The sequence below is a fragment of the Ranitomeya imitator genome, chromosome 1, assembly GCF_032444005.1.
Source record: "Ranitomeya imitator isolate aRanImi1 chromosome 1, aRanImi1.pri, whole genome shotgun sequence".
In the NCBI taxonomy this organism is placed as follows: Eukaryota; Metazoa; Chordata; class Amphibia; order Anura; family Dendrobatidae; genus Ranitomeya; species Ranitomeya imitator.
Genome location: NC_091282.1, coordinates 671,714,036 through 671,734,063, shown reverse-complemented (window position 1 = coordinate 671,734,063; position 20,028 = coordinate 671,714,036). Strand labels below are relative to the sequence as shown.

The 20,028-nt window shown below is 46.4% G+C and overlaps 1 protein-coding gene across 1 annotated transcript in view; it reads right to left on the bottom strand.

Annotated features, from left to right (window-relative positions):
- The window catches only part of SPINT1 (serine peptidase inhibitor, Kunitz type 1), a 50,976-nt gene that overhangs the window by 2,599 nt on the left and 28,349 nt on the right, over positions 1-20,028 (bottom strand). The window contains exons 6-9 of the mRNA XM_069729926.1: positions 19,137-19,262; positions 18,858-18,908; positions 16,932-17,102; positions 14,134-14,190 (exon numbers count right to left, since the gene is read on the bottom strand). Of these exons, the coding sequence (XP_069586027.1) occupies positions 14,134-14,190; positions 16,932-17,102; positions 18,858-18,908; positions 19,137-19,262 (405 nt within the window). The remainder of the gene's footprint in view (positions 1-14,133; positions 14,191-16,931; positions 17,103-18,857; positions 18,909-19,136; positions 19,263-20,028) is intronic.

Below are 20,028 nucleotides of genomic sequence, written 5' to 3'. Positions count from 1 at the left end.
ACTATTTTGGAAATTAGAGCCCCTAGACGTGTGTTGAGCATCTTGAACCCACAGATGCGTCACGGAATTTTACAACCCTGATCTGTGAAAGTTTTAAAAAAAAAAAAATTATATATACCGCATATACTCGAGTATCAGCCAACCCCCCTAATTTTGCCACAAAAAACTGGGAAAACTTATTGACTCGAGTATAAGCCTAGGGTGGAAAATGCAGCAGCTACCGATGAATTTCAAAAATAAAAATAGATGCTCCATACCGTTCATTATGGCCCCATAGATGCTCCACATAAAGCTGTGCCATATAGAATGCTCTGCACCATTCATTATGGCCCCATAGATGCTCCACATAAAGCTGTGCCCCATATATAATGCTCTGCACCATTCATTATGGCCCCATAGATGCTCCACATAAAGCTGCCCCATATATAATGCTCTGCACCGTTCATTATGGCCCCATAGATGCTCCACATAAAGCTGCCCCATATATAATGCTCTGCACCGTTCATTATGGCCCCATAGAAAGCTGTGCCATATATAATGCTCTGCACCGTTGATTATGGCCCCATAGATGCTCCATATAAAGCTGTGCCATATAGAATGCTCTGCACCCTTCATTATGGCCCCACAGATGCTCCATATAAATCTGTGCAATATACAATGCTGCTGCTGCAATAAAAAAAAAAAAAAAAAACACGACATACTCACCTCTCTTGCTTGCAGCTCCTCAGCGTCCAGTCTCAGCGTCTCTCCGCACTGACTGTTCAGGCAGAGGGTGGCGCGCACACTAGTACATCATCGCGCCCTCTAACCTGAACAGTCAGAGCAAGAGGACGCGGAAGACGGAGCGGCGCCCGGCGGGTGGAACGTGGACAGGTAACTATGACATACTTACCTGCTCCCGGCGTCCCTAGTTCCTTATCCCGGACAGCTGGTCTCCGGGTGCCGCAGCCTCTTCCTCTGTCAGCGGCGGTCACAGTTACCGCTCATTAGAGAAATTAATATGCGGATCCACCCCTATGGGAGTGGAGTCCATATTCATAACTTTAATGAGCGGTACCATGTGACCGCTAAACAGGGGAAGAGCTGCGGCACCGAAGACCGTGGGACGGGCAGGGGGAGAGCCGGGACTAGGTGAATATGCGACACGCTCTCTCCCCCTCACCCCCGCCGACCGTGACTCGAGTATAAGCCGAGAGGGGCACTTTCAGCACAAAAATTTGGGCTGAAAATCTTGGCTTATACTCGAGTATATACGGTAATTTTTTTTTCCCACAAAAATCTTGTTTTTGAAGTTCATATTTTGCTGGACTAGTCTGAGGGTACCAAGTCACATTGGTAGAGCTCCTGAGGTGCCAGTACATCAAAAATCCCATAAGTGACCCCGTTTTACAAACTACACATCTCAATGAATTCATGTAGGCATGGAGTGATCATATTGACACCACAGGAGGATCACAGAATTTTATATCATTGAGCAGTACAGAAAAATACAATCAAAATTTTGTTTTAGCCCCGTATTTTTCATTTTCACACTAAGAAATTGTTAAAAATGGCACCAAAATGTGTCCCACAATTTCTGCCGAATGTGGAAATACCCCATATGTTGCTGTACAGTATTACTTAGCCATGTGGGAAGGACGGAGCGCCATTTGCCTCCTGGAGCATAGAATTTCCTAGAATAGTTTTCAGACTCCTTACAGAGAGCCTGATGTGCTAGAAGAGCACTTTGGGAGTTTATCTACAGATGTAGTATGACTATTTTGACTTCATGAGTCAAAGCAGCAGTGGATGATGTTGAATGAAAATTGCAAACTGCTGTTGTAGTGACCAGTACGTTGTGCCCAGTACGTTGTGCCCAGCACGTACTGTACTTCTGGAGACATGCACCCGTAATTTAGGTGGGCTCTCATCACTACAGAAACGCCAAGCATGTGGATGCTATATGTCATTTAGGTACACTGTGGGGCTCAGAAAGGAGGAAAGGATTTGGGAGCACAGAATTTACTGAATTTCTTTTGGCGGTTGAGGAGTAGAGATGAACGAATTTGATACGGTCACTGCTTGTTCGGCAAGCTATAGCGCTTACCGAATAAGCTGCAGAGTGAACCTGGCTTCCTGGATTGCTCCGGCTGATCAGCTGTTCGGCTCCACAGCTGTATGTGTCGTGGTTGTGTGACAGTCACGACACATGCATGGAGAGAATTTGGAATCATGCTTATACGGCACTCTACGCCGAGCACTTAATTTGGGGTTTCCATCTAAGTCTGAGTGATGTAATCCAGATGACACCTACAAGGGGTCCATTCACTATAATGAGGCAGCAGAGTTACTCTGGACTCCATCTGGCCTCTGTTCAGTGGAGTACTTTTCAGAAATGCACAAAAACTATCAGACCACACATCTAAAAAGATGGACACCGCAGGATCACGGGTCCTCTGGCGTCAATCTTCCGCCAGAGGTTCCATGTGAATCACGTATTTCAGATATTTACAAGGAAACCCCAATGTAAGCACTAAGTGCAGATCGCAGGATAAATGTACCCCGAGCCTTGCTGCGCTCAGAATGAACAAATTAACAGCAGGTGAAGAATTGGTTTTATTTATCTTTTATGCCATTCCTCGTGCGGTATAAGTGATTAGGAGACTTTATTCTTCGGGTCGGTACAATTACAGCAATACCAGATTGATGTTTGTATGTTTTAGGTTTGGCTGCTGTCACACACACACACACTAAATGATTATTTTTATTGCAAAAACAAGTTTTTGCATCGCTATATTTAGATAGCTATAATTTTTGTTCATAATTTTTGTTCATTTTTCAGCTTATAATCATGTGAAGGCTTGATTTTTGCAGAACGAGTTGATGTATTTATTGGTACTATTTTTGGTCACATGACATTTTTTGATCACTTTCTATTCTGATATTTGGGAAGAAAGAACAAAAACCAGCAATTCAGGAATTCTTTTTGGGGTTTCCTTTTAGGCCGTTCCATGTATGGTAAAATTTGGTAAGGCAGCTTTATTTCTTCGGGTCGGTATGATTACAGCAATATCACATTTATTTTGTTAACGTTTTGGAGTTTTACATAAAAAAAAAAAATTATATATATATATATATATATATATATAATTTTTTTTTTTTTTTTTTTGCATCGCTTTAGTCTGAGAACTATAAAACTTATTTTTCCGCTGATGGTGCTGAATAGCAGCTTGCTTTTTTGCGGGAAAAGATGATGTTTTCAGCTCTACCATTTTTATTTATATTTATCGCGTTTTATTCCACTTTTTGTTCTGCGGTATGATAAAACATTGTTTTTGCCTTGCATGCTTTATTTTTTAGTGGGACAGTTTTATAGGTTCGGTTGTCTTGGTCGTGGCGATAGCAAATGTGTACTTTTTGTTTTTACATAAATGTATTTAATGGATCAATACTCTCTTTTTCGTTCTAAAAAATTATATATATATATACATATATTTTATTTAATTTATTTTAAATTCCAACGCTTTTGTCTTACTTTTTTACATTGTTCCAGGATGGGGAATGAATTTTCCACTGACTGATTGCGAACTAATAGTCTGCAATGCTTCTGCATTGCAGGCCATTAAATTGCCTTCTTTCAACCAGGGAGAGAGGACTTGAGTCAGCTCGTGCTCTGAGCAGGAGTTAACAGGCCACCTTCCCTGGGTGACTCCGCAGCCATCTTTAGCATTCAGACCGTCAGCACAATGCGATCGCGTTGTGCCGATGGGAGCACGGAGAGCTCCCTTCCTTGGCGATGCTTCTTGATGTCGCTGGTACTACCGACAGCATCAGAGGAGTTCAACACCCTTGAACAGTGGTAGCAACAGTCGTGGGAGTTGCTGCAGGGTGTCAGCTCTTACATAGAGCCAACACCCACATTTAATGGTGGCGGCGCTCAGCGTGAGCCAGCACCATAATCACGCAGTGTATATACGGCAATTTGTGGAAACGCAGCTCCATATATACACTGCGCATGTCGGGATGGGGTTGTCCACTTTTTGGGGACAAATTTTTGTTTTTTACTTAAATGCATCTATTTGCATCTGTTCAAATACTTATGGACATAACTGTTTATCACTTTCACATAATGGTAGTTCTGCTTCACATCACCTGTCTTATCTATTGCATTATTTCTGGGCTATGTTGTGCATAAATGTGATTCTTCAGAATTTCTATTAGTCTTTGCCTGACGAAGACACCTGTGTAGTCTGGAAAGCTTGCAATTTGTTACCATCTTTTCAGTTAGCCATTAAAAAGGTATCAACCACTGAGGACTCAATTCTAAATATTTTTTCTATTTGGGGCCAAAATGTATTTTAGCAATTGAGTTACGTGAAAAATTTTGCACCATTTAGATTAGGGAGGCTCATTTTGTTTCGTAAATTCTACTCTTCTTATGTTGTCTGTGGTCATAAAGCAACTGAGAGGCACTCAGAAAGACAGATAACATGACAGACTCTCCAGATCTTCATGACAGCCCCTCTTAACTCCTTCAACAGAGGGTATAGAAGGGAAATGATGTAACATTGATAACCCCTTCCTGCCATCGGACGGAATAGTACATCCGATGGCAGAACCCCCCTTTGATGTGGGCTCCGGTGGTGAGCCCGCATCAAAGCCAGGACAGGTCAGCTGTTTTGAACAGCTGACATGTGCCCACAATAGGCGCAATCGCGATCCGCCCGCACCTATTAACTAGCTAAATACTGCTGTCAAACTGACAGTGGCATTTAACAAGCACTTCTCGCTATCCGGCCGGAAATGCGAGCACCGGTCATCGGTGCATCGGCATGACAACCAGAGGTCTCCTTGAGACCTCTATGGTTGTTGATGCCAGATTGTTATGAGCACCACCCATTGGTTAGAGCTCATAGCAATGCTGTAATTCTGCTACACAGGGGCGATCTGAGCATCGCCTCTATGTAGCAGAGGCGATCGAGTTATGGCAGCTTCTAGCCTCCCATGGAGGCTATTGAAGCATGCCAAAATTAAAAAGGTTTTTAAAAATATTTAAATATTTAAATCACCCCCCTTTTGCCCCATTCAAAATAAAATCAAACTTACACATATTTGGTATTGCCGCGTTCAGAATCACCCGATCAATTTTAAAAAATAGAAGAAAGGATTCATCTGATTGCTAAATGGCGTAGCGTGAAAAAAAAAAAAGTCAAAATGCCAGAATTCCTTTTTTGGTTGCTGCGACATTATGTTTTTTGATCGCCTGTTGTTGCATTTTAATGCACAGTATCTGCACCAAAATGGTATTATTAACCCCTTCACCCCCGGAGCTTTTTCCGCTTTTTCATTTTCGTTTTTTGCTCCCCTCCCTCCCAGAGCCATAACTTTTTTATTTTTCCGTCAATATGGTCATGTGAGGGCTTATTTTTTGCGGGACGAGATGTACTTTTGAACGATATCATTGGTTTTACCATGCCATGTAACCGAAAACGGGAAAAAAATTCCAAGTGTGATGAAATTGCAAAAAAAGTGCAATCTCACACTTGTTTTTTGTTTGGCTTTTTTGCTAGGTTCACCAAATGCTAAAACTGACCTGCCATTATGATTCTCCAGTTCATTACGAGTTCATAGACACCTAACATGACTAGGTTATTTTTTATCTAAGTGGTGAAAAAAAATTCCAAACTTTGCTTAAAAAAAAAAAAAAAAAATTGTGCGATTTTCCGATACCTGTAGCGTCTCCAATTTTCGTGATCTGGGGTCAGGTGATGGCTTATTTTTTGCGTGCCGAGCTGGCGTTTTTAATGATACCGTTTTGGTGTAGATATGTTCTTTTGATCGCCCGTTATTGCATTTTAATGCAATGTCGCGGCGACCAAAAAAACGTAATTTTGGCGTTTTGATTTTTTTTCTCGCTACGCCATTTAGCGGTCAGGTTAATCCTTTGTTTTTGTTGATAGATCGGGCGATTCTGAACGTGGCGATACCAAATATGTGTATGTTTGATTTTTTTTTAATTGTTTTATTTGGATTAGGGCGAAAGGGGGGCGATTTGAACTTTTATATATTTTTTTTTTTACATTTTTAATCACTTTTTTTTTTTAAATTTTGGCATGCTTCAATAGCCTCCATGGGAGGCTAGAAGCATGCATAACTCGATCGGCTCTGCTACATAGAGGTGAAGTACAGATCACCTCTATGTAGCAGAAATGCAGGGTCGCTTTGAACGCCGACCACAGGGTGGCGCTCAAAGCAATCGGCCATCAACAACCATAGAGGTCTCAAGGAGACCTCTGGTTGTTATGGCAATGCACTGCTGACCCCCGATCATGTGACGGGGGTCAGCAGTGCGAGCACTGCTGGCCGCGTGGCCGGGAGCGCTAGTTAAATGCCGCTGTCAGCGCTTGACGGCGGCATTTAACTAGTTAATGGGCGCGGGCGGATTGCGATTCCGCTCGCGCTCATTGCGCGCACATGTCAGCTGTACAAAACAGCTGACATGTCGCGGCTTTGAGGTGGGCTAACCGCCGGAGCCCACCTCAAAGCGGGGGATCTGCCAGCTGACGTACTATTCCATCAGCTGGCAGAAAGGGGTTAAAAACACCAGCTTGGCATGCAAAAAAATAAACCCTCACCCAACCCAAGATCACGAAAAATGGAGAAGCCTGGGGTAACGGAAAATTGTGCAATTGTTTGTTTTTTTAGCAAAGTTTGGAATTTTTTTCACTACTTAGACACCAAACATGTCTAGGTTATTTTTCATCTATGAGCTTGTAATGACCTGGGGAATCATAATGGCTGGTCAGTTTTAGCATTTAGTGAACCTAGCAAAAAAAGCCAAACAAAAAACACGCATGGAATTGCACTTTTTGGAATTTTTTTCCCCCTTTTCTAGTATACGACATGGTAAAACCAATGGCGTCGTTCAAAAGTACAACTCGTCCCACAAAAAATAAGCCCTCACATGGCCATATTGAGGGAAAAGTAAAAAAAAGTTATAGCTCTGGGAAGGAGGGGAGTGAAAAACGAAAATGCAAAACTGAAAACACAGTGTCTGCAAATTGAGATTCTGGTTTGGCTATTATCCCAAGTCATGTGAGAAGGCTCGTTAAAGGGTCGACTGACTGTTAGGATTGCTACTTCCAATAGGTGGCACTAGAGTTCTAGTCTTCTTCCTCTCTGAAGAGACAATTTGCATATTTCCCAGAGGAGCATTGCGGCTGTAAAGGTACCTTCACACTCAACGATATCGCTAGCAATCGTGACGTTGCAGCGTCCTGGCTAGCGATATCGTTGAGTTTGACAGGCAGCAGTGATCAGGATCATGCTGTGCCATCGTTGGTCGGAGCACAAAGTCCAGAACTTTATTTCGGCGCTGGACCTCCTGCAGACATCGCTGAATCAGCGTGTGTGACGCCGATTCAGCGATGTCTTCACTGGTAACCAGGGTAAACATCGGGTTACTAAGCGCAGGGCCGCGCTTAGTAACCCAATGTTTACCCTGGTTACCAGCGTAAACGTAAAAAAAAAAAAAAAAAAAAAAACACAAACACTACATACTTACCTTTCGCTGTCTGTCCCCCGGCGCTGTGCTTCTCTGCACTGTGAGCGCCGGCCAGCCGGAAAGCAGAGCACAGCGGTGACGTCACCGCTGTACTTTCCGGCTGGGGCTCACAGTCAGTGCAGAGTAGCAGAGCGCCAGAGGACAGACAGCAGAAGGTAAGTATGTAGTGTTTGTTTGTTTTTTTACGTTTACGCTGGTAACCAGGGTAAACATCGGGTTACTAAGCGCGGCCCTGCGCTTAGAAACCCTATGTTTACCCTGGTTACCAGGGGACCGTCATCGTTGGTTGCTGGAGAGCTGTCTATGACAGCTCTCCAGCGACCAAACAGCGACGCTGCAGCGATCGCGATCGTTGTCTGGATCGCTGCAGCGTCGCTAAATGTGACGGTACCTTAAGTTTCCTCACCTTGACAAACTTATGTCACTCTCCACAAGGAGAAACAATGCATCAAAGAATTGCATCGAATGGTCAAGACTGCAGCAATCTCAGTGGATAAGGGCAGGCCGGAGCGAGCCGCCCCCTCCCCCCGCGGCCTAAGCAAAGGCCATCATGACACGGGTAGGAGAGGAGGAGGTGGGCGTTTTTAGGTTAATTAGAAAGGGGTAGGCTGGCCTGGAGGGGTAATGTGAATAGCAGGGGTTGGGGGCTGGTCAGTTTCCCGCTCACCTCTGGAGAAGCGACATGGCCAGCGTGGATGCCGTATTGGAGAGCCTGAGGGCGGCTGCAGCGTTGCGCCCTCCCGGGTGGCTAGAAGCGCAAGTGGCTCATCTGGTGGACGGCAGCGGCGGAGGACCCTCGTCAGCGGTCCCCCCCTTTGGAGCGGCGAGCTCGGAGGTCGCGGCCCCCCGAGCGGCTGTCACCTGATTCTGGTACAAGTGCCCCCCGCAGGCGCCGGAGCCCCTCCCGGGACCCTCCAGGCCGGGCGCCGGTAAGGGCAGCGGTTAGTAGGCCTCGGCCTGGGAGGAATCCTACGGCCGGATGGGGCATAGCGGCGGTTGCGAGGCCCTCACCTCGTGGTGCGGTGGGGGCGGAGCCAAGACGCGCCGGACGGCGCCCGGGGCCTGCAGCATCGGGAGGCCACGGCGGTGATGCCCCTGCCGCGCAGCCTGCCTCAGCGATATTGACCAGGTCCAGAGTTTCGATGGCGGTCGCAGGTGCGGGCGGCCCGAGGCTGGACGACGCCGGGCTGGCCTCTCCAGCAGCAGCGGGGGGTTCCCCTGATCCTGGGCCGCGGTCTGGACGGCTTCCGGCGGCGAGCACCGAGCGGCACGGCTCAAGCTCTTCAGTACAGACTGCAGCATCCCCGGGCGCGTGGAGCCCGAACCAGTGGCAGCCCGTATCGGCGGCATTCCAGAGCGGGTCGGATGGGCTGCAACAGGGACACCTGGTGGACCAAAGCGGGTCGGATGGGCTGCAACATGGACACCTGGTGGATGGGTCGGTGGCGGATTGGACAGCGCGTCGACGTCTGGATGCCAGCACTTCGGCTGGAGGGACCACAGATTCCTCGCAGCCTGGTGAGTATGCGTCCATGTCTGTGTTTCAGTCTTGCACTACAGATGTTTGGTCGCCTGCAATTAGTAGAGGTCAGGGGGCGCCTGGCGGAGCAGTTGGGTCGGGGGTTGCAGGAGGCGGGGGGAAGTTGCAGGGGTCCGGGAACTTTTTGCGAATGTGCAGAGCTTGCTAGCAAGGTTGGATCGCGGGGTGAGCTCGCAGAGTTATTTGGGAGCGTGGTCGAGCTGGCAATCTGGACTGGGTGGTCCAGTGGCGGCGCAGACTGTGGTTACTGAACCGGTTTCCGTTTCGGTGCAGACCGAAAAAGAGAAGGAGTGCAGGATCCACTTAGACGATAGGGCGCACGAGGAGGTTTACGTATGTTTTGAGGGCCCGCTGGGTGCCCATCTTAAGAAAGAAGTTAAGGAAACGATAGCTAAGGATGAATATGTGGAAATTTTTTCATTGCTTCCGTTGAAAAAATTCAACCTTGATAAGGGGAAGAAGGAAGGATTCTAAAAAAGAGGAGGAAGAAAAACGGCGGTGGCGTTTGATTCCCCAGACCTTTAATAACTGGCTGCAGGCTTTCGCCATCCTGGCCAGTGTTATAGGTGAGAAGGCTCCCGAAAATTGTTCGGGGTTATTTTGTTACATGGATTCCATCAGCGAAGCGCATAGGGTGTATGGTGGTCAAGCGTGGCTCAGATATGATGAGCAGTTTAGAAAGCGGTTCGGCCGGCTATTAGGTGGGACCAAAAAGATATTGGTCTTTGGCTACGGGTCATGGCCCAGTATAGGTTTGGTCATCCCTTTCCTGGTGGGGCCGGAGGTGCGCAGTCTGGTGCCGGAGGTTCCTCAGGTTGCGCTGGCCAGACAAGCGGACAGAAGTTGGGCGTGTGCTGGCAGTTTAATGAAGGACAGTGCAAATTCGGAGTCAATTGTAAGTTTAAACACTTGTGCTCGCACTGTAGCGGCTCCTCCCATGGTGCCGCGAAGTGTTTTAAAAAGGGTAAGGGAAAGGCCGGTTCAGGCAATTCCCAAGGGGGAGACACCGGTGATGGAGGAAAGGATGGCCCCTTATCTAGATAGATATCCGGATAGGGAAAAGGCGGCCTTGTTGTTGGCTGGTTTTACGGATGGTTTTGTTATTCCGGCTCCGTCTTTTGTGGTTCCTTGTGTTAAGAAAGATTTTTGCTCCCCTTTGTTACATGCTGACGTTGTTTCGGATAAATTGAGTAAGGAGGTGGTGCTGAGGCGTATGGCGGGTCCTTTTGAACAGGCTCCGTTTGAGGACTTAGTTGTTTCCCCGTTGGGGGTAGTTCCTAAGAAGGAGGTTGGTAAATTTCGGCTGATTCAGCACTTGTCGTATCCCAAGGGTCGGTCAGTAAATGATGGTACTGACCCCGAATTGTGTTCGGTGGTGTATGCATCTTTTGATGAGGCGGTGGTTTGGGTGCAGAAGTGCGGAAAAGACGCCCTTCTTGCCAAGACAGATATAGAATCTGCTTTTCGTTTGCTGCCTGTTCATCCGTCTAGCGTTAGACTTTTGGGTTGCTTTTGGGATGACCATTTCTTTGTTGATAGATGTTTGCCCATGGGCTGTTCTTTATCTTGTGCCTTGTTTGAGGCGTTCAGTTCCTTTTTGGAATGGGTGGTGCGGGACGTTTCTGGTTATGATTCGGTTTTGCATTATTTGGACGATTTTTTGTGGGTTGGCCCGGCTGGGTCTGACTGTTGTTCCAGAATTTTGAGAGCAATCGAATGGGTGGCTTCTCGTTTCGGAGTTCCGTTGGCTCCCGGTAAGACCGAAGGTCCGAGTACATGTTTATGTTTTTTGGGTATCGTCATCGATACTGTTTTGTGGGAGTTCAGGTTGCCAGAGGACAAGCTGGCGGGTCTTAGGGACGATGTGCAGCGGGCTGGTCGCCTCCGCAAGTTGCCCTTGCGAGATTTGCAGTCATTGCTAGGTAAGCTGAATTTTGCTTGTCGTGTCATGCCGATGGGCAGGGTTTTTTCCAGGAGGTTGGCTTGTGCTACGGCGGGAGTTAAGGCTCCGCATCATTTTGTACGTTTGTCAGCTGAGCATAAAGAGGATTTGGCAGTGTGGAATGAATTCTTGAAGACTTATAATGGCAGGTCTTTGTTTATCGAGAGGGTGATTGATAACGAATCTTTGGAGTTGTTCACCGATGCCGCAGGAGGGTCGGGCTTTGGAGCGTATTTTCAGGGCCAATGGTGTGCGGCTGCATGGCCAGCGAGTTGGATTTCTGCGGGTCTAGTTAGTAACATTGCGCTTTTGGAAATCTTTCCCATTTTGGTAGCAGTGCTTTTGTGGCAAGGGTTTTTTCGAAACAGGCGAGTTCGTTTCCATTGAGATAACTTGGGGGTGGTTTGCGCGATCAACAGTTTGTCCGCATCATCGCCTCCAGTGGTGTGCGTGTTACGGCAGTTGGTGTTGTTGTGTCGGAATTTGAATGCGCACGTTACAGCGTCACATGTACCCGGGGATCATAATGGCATCGCTGACTCTCTTTCTCGTTTACAGTTCGATCGTTTTCGGTTGTTGGCCCCGGAGGCGCAGACGGTCGGTTTGGAGTGCCCGGCGGAACTTTGGCTGGTGGTATCCGGGACGCAGAGGCGTTGATTAAGGCGTCGTTGGCTCCTAGAACTTGGGAGGCGTATCAGTTGATTTGGAGGGAGTGGGTGGCGTTGTTTCCAGCAGGTTCTTGCGGGGTTAGTCAGCAGGAACAGGTGGGTATCTTGCTATCGTGGTTGAGTCGCGGGGCGTCGAGCGGATGGTCTTCTTCAAAAGTGTCAAGAGTCATGGCGGCTTTGGCATTTGGTTTCAAATTGCGGGGTTTAGAGGATATCACCAAGGCTTTTTTGGTGCAGTGGGCAGTGAAGGGTTTTAGACGGCGTCCGGAGAAATTGGATTCTAGGCGGCCGGTTTCTTTTGCCGTGTTAGAGAAGTTGGGTGAGGTGTTGGTATCGGTATGTTTTTCAGTTTTTGAGCTTGCTTTGTTTCGGCTAGCCTTTTCGCTTGCCTTTTTTGGGGCTTTTCGCGTGGGAGAGTTGGTGTCACCTAACAAACAGGCGTCAGGGGGTTTGTTGGCCAGGGATGTATTTTTGTCTAAGGGGTGCGTGGAGCTGTGGTTGCGGCGATCTAAATCGGATCAGGAGGGTCGGGGTAGCAGAATCGTGTTGGGCTCAGTCGCGGGTTCGGCTATGTGTCCTGTTACATGTCTGCACGAGTTTTGGGGTCTCCAACCTAGGCGCAATAGGTCTTTGCTATGTCATCAAGACGGCTCTTGCTTGTCTCGCTATCAATTCACGGCAGTCTTTAAAAAGGCTATTGCGTTGTTGGGTTTGGATGGGGCCGGTTTTGCTTCCCATTCTTTTCGTATTGGGGCTGCGACGGAGGCAGCAATTGGAGGTTTGGGGGCTGCTGCCATTCGGCGGATCGGTAGGTGGCACTCAAGCAGATTTCATAGCTATGTGCGGCCACAGGGCATGGTAAAAGGGCTTCAATAAAAGAGTTACGCTAGCTGGCGAGTTTTAAGGTGCGTGGTTAAATTCCAATTGTGTTTTGTTTTTCAGGTTCCCGGGCATTACTGGTGTGGATTCTCGGACACTCGTATGTGCATTGGGGAGCTCTGAGCGCGGACGTGCGGAGGGAGGGCAGGTTTTGATCGCAGCGTTGCACTAATACGGTGGTTGGGTTTTCGGGGGATGGTATGGAACCGAGTGTTGCGGGAGATACACAATAGTGTGAGTTTGGATAAAGCCCCGGATCTTCTGATTTTGCATGTTGGGGGCAATGATCTGGCGGTTCGGCCTTTTCGGGAACTTATAAAGGATATTAAGCAGGATTGCTTGCGGTTATGGGTGTTGTACCCGGGTTTGACCATTGTGTGGTCCGAAATCGTGCCACGTAAACGTTGGAAACATATGCAGTCTTTAGAAAAACTTAAGGCCAGGATTAAGGTGAACAGGGCGGTGTCCTATTTTGTGGCTCGAAATGGGGATGTGGCGGTGAGACATTTCGAATTGGAAACGGGTAAAGGTGAATATTGGTTGGCTGACGGGGTTCATTTGAATGCCGTGGGGATGGATTTTTGGTCTCTTGCTTTACAGGAAGGCACTGAAAGGGCCATGGCTTTTCGTTCCGGTGGGGTCTCGGGCCTTTAAGGGGTTCAAAGGCCTTTCGTTGTGGTGGCTGGGGGGAGTCCTTGGAGTTGGTTGAAATTGGTTTGGGGGGTCCATTGGCGTATGGCTCCCCTGTTATGGTGTTTAATATGTTTCGGATCTGGTGAATCGTGGTGGGGAGTTCCGGCAAGGGTGCTCGGATCTCCAGATTATTAACGTGAACAGTGAACCCACTTGTGGGTTTTTGGTGCTCCCGAGCCAGGTTTACACCGGCTGGGAGTAAAATGATTGGTTTTGGTTATGTTCACGTTATGGGTTGTTAAATCACCAGATTCATGTGGGCTCCAAGGACTTCTCCTAGTTTTAAATAAATATGCTAATGTTTTCTTACATTTATTGTTAACTGTTTTATGTTAATAAAAGAGGCTGCTGTGGCCTATATTATTCCAACAAATTATGGTCTCTGTCGTTAATTGGGTTAAGGGGCTGGGAAATAATGGTTGGTTATAAAGGGTAAAAAAACATTAATTGATTGGATCAAAGGGGCTAGGTACTATCTTACGGAGCGTCTTCGACTATACCAGAGTCAAGGCTTAGCTGCAATAGCACAGACAACCTGTAGAGCGGTGTAGCCATCATGAATCAACAGGAAGAACTAACAACTTTGCAGTTTGAATATCAGTAGAGCAGATGGGTCCCTGTAATATGCTGACTACTATAGTGACAGTTCACCCTTACGCTTATAAATAGGTTATTCAACATAATAAATTACAGAGTGTGTAGATATATTGAAAAAAAAAAAAAAAAAAAAAATATATATATATTTATATATATATATATATATATATATATATATATATATATATATATATATATATATATATATATATATATATATATATATTATATATCTCATTTTATTGAATCAGATGGAAAAGGACTCACTCACCTGAACCCCCTTCTTGTGCACTTGGATCTTCTCTATTTGCTCTAAAAATATCATCATCTGTTAAGAAAAATTGGACTTCTTTAAACCACTGTGACCATTAAGACTACTATAATTCATCTTGAAATCTACATTCAGCAGCTAGAAAATCTCTTTATAATGGTCATATTTTAGAATACAAACAGCACAGAATTAAATAAATCTTCATCTGAAAAGGCTGGCATACTACCAGTGAAAAATCCAAAGCTAGAATGGCTGAATAATTGTTATTTAAAAAAAAAAAAAAAAGATTCCCCTCAGCCTCTGCCCACCTAACCTGATTAACAGCTCCTCAGTGTCCCTCCTCTCTGATGAGATCTCACACTGGCCAGTATAAGCGGCAGCTGTCAGTCAGGCTGAGGTCTGGTTCACATTTGCGTTTCTGTGCGCAAGTGTGGCACCCCAGGGTCCTGGTTGTCACAGTAGCATTGCTTTCCTCACTGGGAGAGTGATGTTATGTTTGGAGGCAAGAAGGGATAACTGTCACCATGTAAACACAAGCATGCAAGACAGTCACACTCTAGGCCACCAGGGGGAGCTTTTGATCCTATTTACTAGGTGATTCCCCATATATATGGTAGTTTGCAGGGAAAGTTAGTCAGTTCTTGCCAGGAAACAGACTGGAGCAGTCTGAGGCAGAAGAGGGTGTACGGAGCTGTGTAGCTGCAGTACTGCAGCTCCTGGAGGAAGAGACATACAAAAAGCCGAACATTGTTCAGTGAGTGTGCAGGAGACCGAAGCTTAGGAGAGTAACATCAGAGGAGACCAGCTAAGATCAGGCTGCCTCCCTCTAAAGCGTAGATAACCGGTAGCCGGACCACCGAGGTTGTAAGGACTCTACGACTTACAGCAGAAACCGGCCAGCTGAATTGCAAGTTACCTGTCCGCCAAACACACCTGAAGACATGGTGACACCTTTTTGAGCCCGGGGCGTGCTAGAGCCCCTATAAAACAGGCTCAAGTCACCAGTCATACGGGTTTTGTCCTATCCTATACAGGGGACAGAGAGAGAACATCTGTGAGGACCTTATCTTAAGCCGTAGGCAGTAAGAAACTACAACATCACCGCGCTAGAGGAAGCCTTTTAACTCCACTTGGTAAAGGCGACTCTGGATTTGTTTCCAAGCCGGCCGGACCCTGCCTGCCCTGTGATCTGATGCCCTGGACTGTGGCTGCCTGAAATCTTCAGTAAACAAGGTAAAGAGACTGCAAACATGTGTCCTTGTTCTTTACTGCACCTTCCACCATCTCCCATCTATATATGAGGAGCCCTGGGGATATACTTCACCTGTGGGAAGTTATACCATCTAGCTGCCATAACATCACCCCAGAAGACCCCTTAAAGCAGCGTCGGTCCCCACTGACTGAACACCACAGGTGGCGTCACGAACATAAACTTTATTCCCTTTAAAGACCTTCCCCTTTTACATGGGCGCCCAGGGCCACGGACCAGGTCGCCACCGTGACATGCCCTTGTGAAACACCGGACCCGGTACCGAGTACCCCACGGCCCTTGCAGGGCGACTCGCAAGCGTACGTTCCGCATCGATCCGCATGCATCCATATCCTTAACATTGTGTACACAGGGAAATGTTTTGCATGCGTTCGCTTGCGGATGCGTTCACATGTGTTGTTTTGAGGTGTGCAGCAGGGTCCAGCAAATGCAACATGTTGCATTTTTTGAGGCGTCAAATATTGCGCAATCGTCCGCATGCAGATGATTGTGGATGATTGCGTAAAAAACATGCATTAGTGTCTATGGGAAAGCATTGGTACGCAATGACATGCATACGAATGCGTTCAATACGCATTCGTACTTTAGACTGCGCATGTCCTGAAAAAGATGTCACCATGCGCATAAAAAAAGCAAACGCATGGCAAAATGCATGCACATGCAGCGTTTTGGTTTGCGTCATGCGCAAGATGATGCATAGGCGTAAGCATGCTTTTGCATGCTTTTTGGCATGCGTTTGCACATGCAGATGATGAGCTGCACATAGAAACGCTAATGTGAACCTAGCCTAACTTAGTAGACACCGAATACACACTCGAGCGCTCTGGCTTTCACTGAACACAACATTTTCTAAAATTAACAGATCTACATAAAATGCAGCTTGTGAAATCTGGTGACACATACATTTTGAAACAGGTCACTAGTGTTTTTAAAAAAAATACTGAACATTTTAATTAATAGAAAATTAAAGGATCTGGGAATGTTTAGCTAGCAGAAAAGAAGACAGAGGAGACTTAATAGCTGTCTAAAATTATCTGAAAGGCTGTCACATTGTAGAAGGATCATCTTTATTCTCATTTGCACATGGAAACACGAGAAGCAATGGAATGAAACTGAAAGGGAAAAGATACAGATTAGATCAATGAGTAGAACAGGCTGCCATGAGAGGTGGTGAGTTCTCCTTCAATGGAAGTCTTCATACAGAGGCTGCACAGACATCTGTCTGAGATGGGTTAGTGACTCGTGCACTGAGCAGGGGGTTGGACACGACCTTGGAGGTCCCTTCCAACTCTAATGTACTAGGATTCTACTCAAATCAGAAAAAAAAAAAAGCAAATCCTCTCACTTACACGCTCAGGCTTTGATACCATAGACAAGGTTTTATCCCCCTCTCACAATTTATTCCTCAGTGGCCATGAGAGCCAGGTTGTAAGCATGCTGTAATTCCAACCTATCATTTCTGAGTAACAGCAGTGGCTAAAACAAAGCCTGCATGGTATATATAAAGTTATATATAAGGCAGACTTACTAGTAACTCCTCTACAAAACTCTTCGCAGTCAAATTCTTGAACAAAGTTGTTCCTGTTTCCTGCACATCCGCCATAAGTGAAGCCCATGCACTTCATGGCTACAGGATCATAGTAAAAACGAGAGAAGCTGGCTCGGCACGGACCAGTATCAGGCAATTCCACACATCGAACTGCAAATCAATAAACAGTAATCAAAACATGCATGTTCAGTAAGGAAAAAAAAACTTAAAGGGAATCGGTGTGGAAATACTTGCTATGTAATTTAACTACAGCATAATGTAGGAGCAGAGCACATGATACCAGTGAGGGGTCACTTGCTCAGCAGCTTGCTGTAGTTTCAATAGAATCAGTGTTTTATCAGCAAGAGATTATCACTAGAGGACTAGGTGTTGTGTGCACAGCAGTCCATCCAATCTGTATAACCCCAACGCTGATTGGCAGCTTCCTGTGTACCTGATCAGCTAGCCGCCAATCAGGGCTGTGGGCAGGGTTATCTACATCAGAGAAAACAGGGATTGAATCAGATTACAAAGCAAAAACTGCTGACAGATTGACTAAGCCCCCTGTACATCTTGATATCAGAAGGTTTAGCCGACAATCTAATGTTTAAGGGAACCTCAGACAATCGAATGGTGTCATGATCCAGTCCAGCACCTCCCATCTTCATAGGAAGACGTCCTCTTCTGGTCTTCACGCTGCGGCTCCTATGCAGGCATACTTTGTCCTGTTGAGGGCAGAGCAAAGTACTGCAGTGCGCAGGCGCCGGGAAAGGTCAGAGGCTCAGCACCTGCGCACTGCAGTACTTTGCTCTTCCCTCAACAGGACAAAGTATGCCTGCATAGGAGCCGCAGCGTGAAGACCAGAAGAGGACGTCATCCTATGAAGATGGGAGGCGCCGGACCAGACATGCGACACCCATCGGACCGGACCGCACCCCCAGGTGAGTATAATCTAACCTTTTTCTCATCTTTCAGGTTTCATCCACCTGATGCTGGTGGGCTTAGCTCACCTTTGATTTTGGGGGTGACTGGTTCCCTTTAAAACAGTGCAGGTCTCTGCTAGCAGTGCAGAGGTTAATCTGTTCAGTTGAGTTGAGCTTTCCTGCTTTGATAATCTCAGGTATTCAGTGTTTGCTACTCCCATCTGGTAAGCAGGGATTGCCAGTGTTCGTTTCATACTGCCTGGTTTTGAAGTTGTAGGTATTTGGAGTGTTGTTCTAAAGACTGTTGCTTGGCAATTTGTGTGCATATCGTCATCTTCTCCTGTTTTGTTTTTCCTTCCTCTACTTCCTGGTGTTCCACTGTGCTGTTTGTGAGTGCATATTTGCATTATATCAGTATTTTTATTTATCCATGTACATCTTACTCTTTTAGTCTGGTTTGTGTATTCGTATACACTGCTACTACCCATTTCCCTGGGGGCGAGGACAGATCATGGCTGATTTAGGAGCTCAGTAAGACAGGTGGCCCAGGTCTCTTCACCATTAGAAGTAATCTGGAGAGCAAGGACAGCTAGGGTGCCCCTAGCTTTAGGCATAGGGAAGGAGCTCCTACCCACAGGATCTCTAGCAACTGTGTCGTAACCGAAACATTTATAAGATCTCAGCACAAGAACATTTTTTATACATTTTAATTTTTTATTTTAAACACATCCAATTGTGGAAATTCTTTTTCAATGACCTATTGATAAAAATGTTGATTAAAGTTAACTGTTTGTGGGAAAACCCCTGTTAAGGATTGAGACATCCGATTTAGGACTATTGATCTTTTTATTGTCCCAAAGTGCAACCATTGCCAGAGAACTCTGGCGTGCTTGGACAATAATGGGGGTAATGGCTGAGATAGCTGTCGGCTGTATCATAATTTTGACAGACATCTAATATGTATGTTGGAGCTTCAGTTATAAAGTCTGTATAGAGGATATACCTTTATTGTTTGGAACGTCGAGATCTTGCAACTTCCTAAATTCTCGATCATCTACAAAGAAGAAAAAAAATTGTGATTATACAACCTAAGTCATACGAGAACGACTATGGCACTACCAAGAGTGTGACTAAGCAAAGAAAAAAAAAAAAAAAAGCACCATACTGCCCATAATGATCCCAAACATAATTAAACTCGTTCGCAATGACTTGGGAGGGCCCGGGGGGGAGCATTTTTTTTTTTTTGGGGGGGGGGGAGGGGGAAGGGGAGGGGAATACTCACAATTTTCGCAGGAGGCCTCATCAGAATGGTCACTGCAGTCCGGGGTGTCATCGCATTCCAGAGCCGCATCAATGCAGCAGCCATCATCGCAGCGAAACTGTGTATGGTGGCATCTGCCATCACAAACTGGAGGATAAAAGGAGCATTCAGCAACAATATATTGATAACAAGTGAAATATTTTATTAAAACATTGGAATTAGTGTAAACTACAGAAAAAGGAAATAAAACTGCGCAGACATTTTTCACATTATTGTAGGTGACATGGGAGTGAAGTAATACAGTAATGTGAGCTGTGAGCACAGCGGCCGGAAAGCAGAGCGGTGACGTCAGCGCTGTGCTTTCCGGCTGGCCGGCGCTCACAGCCAGAGCAGAGAAGCAGAGCGGGGGACAGACAGCAGTAGGTAAGTATGTAGTGTTTGTTTTTTTAACTTTTACGATGGTAACCAGGGTAAACATCGGGTTACTAAGTGCGGCCCTGCGCTTAGTAACCCGATGTTTACCCTGGTTACCAGCGAAGACATCGCTGAATCGGTGTCACACACGCCGATTCAGCGATGTCAGCGGGAGAGCCAGCGACCAAATAAAGTTCTGGCCTTCTAGCCCCGACCAACGACATCACAGCAGGGGCCTGATCGCTGCTGCGTGTCAAACTGAACGATATCGCTAGCCAGGACGCTGCAACGTCACAGATCGCTAGCGATATCGTTTAGTGTGAAGGTACCTTTAGGGCCAGCTTCACATTGTATGTAGATTCATGACCCCACTCAGTATGGTGGGCTCCAGCCATATACGACATGGAGCCATAAATTAGCCAAACATCTCCACACTGTTACCCAATTGCGGGAATGCCAATCAGTGGCACCGCTACAATGCCACATTATAAAAACTATA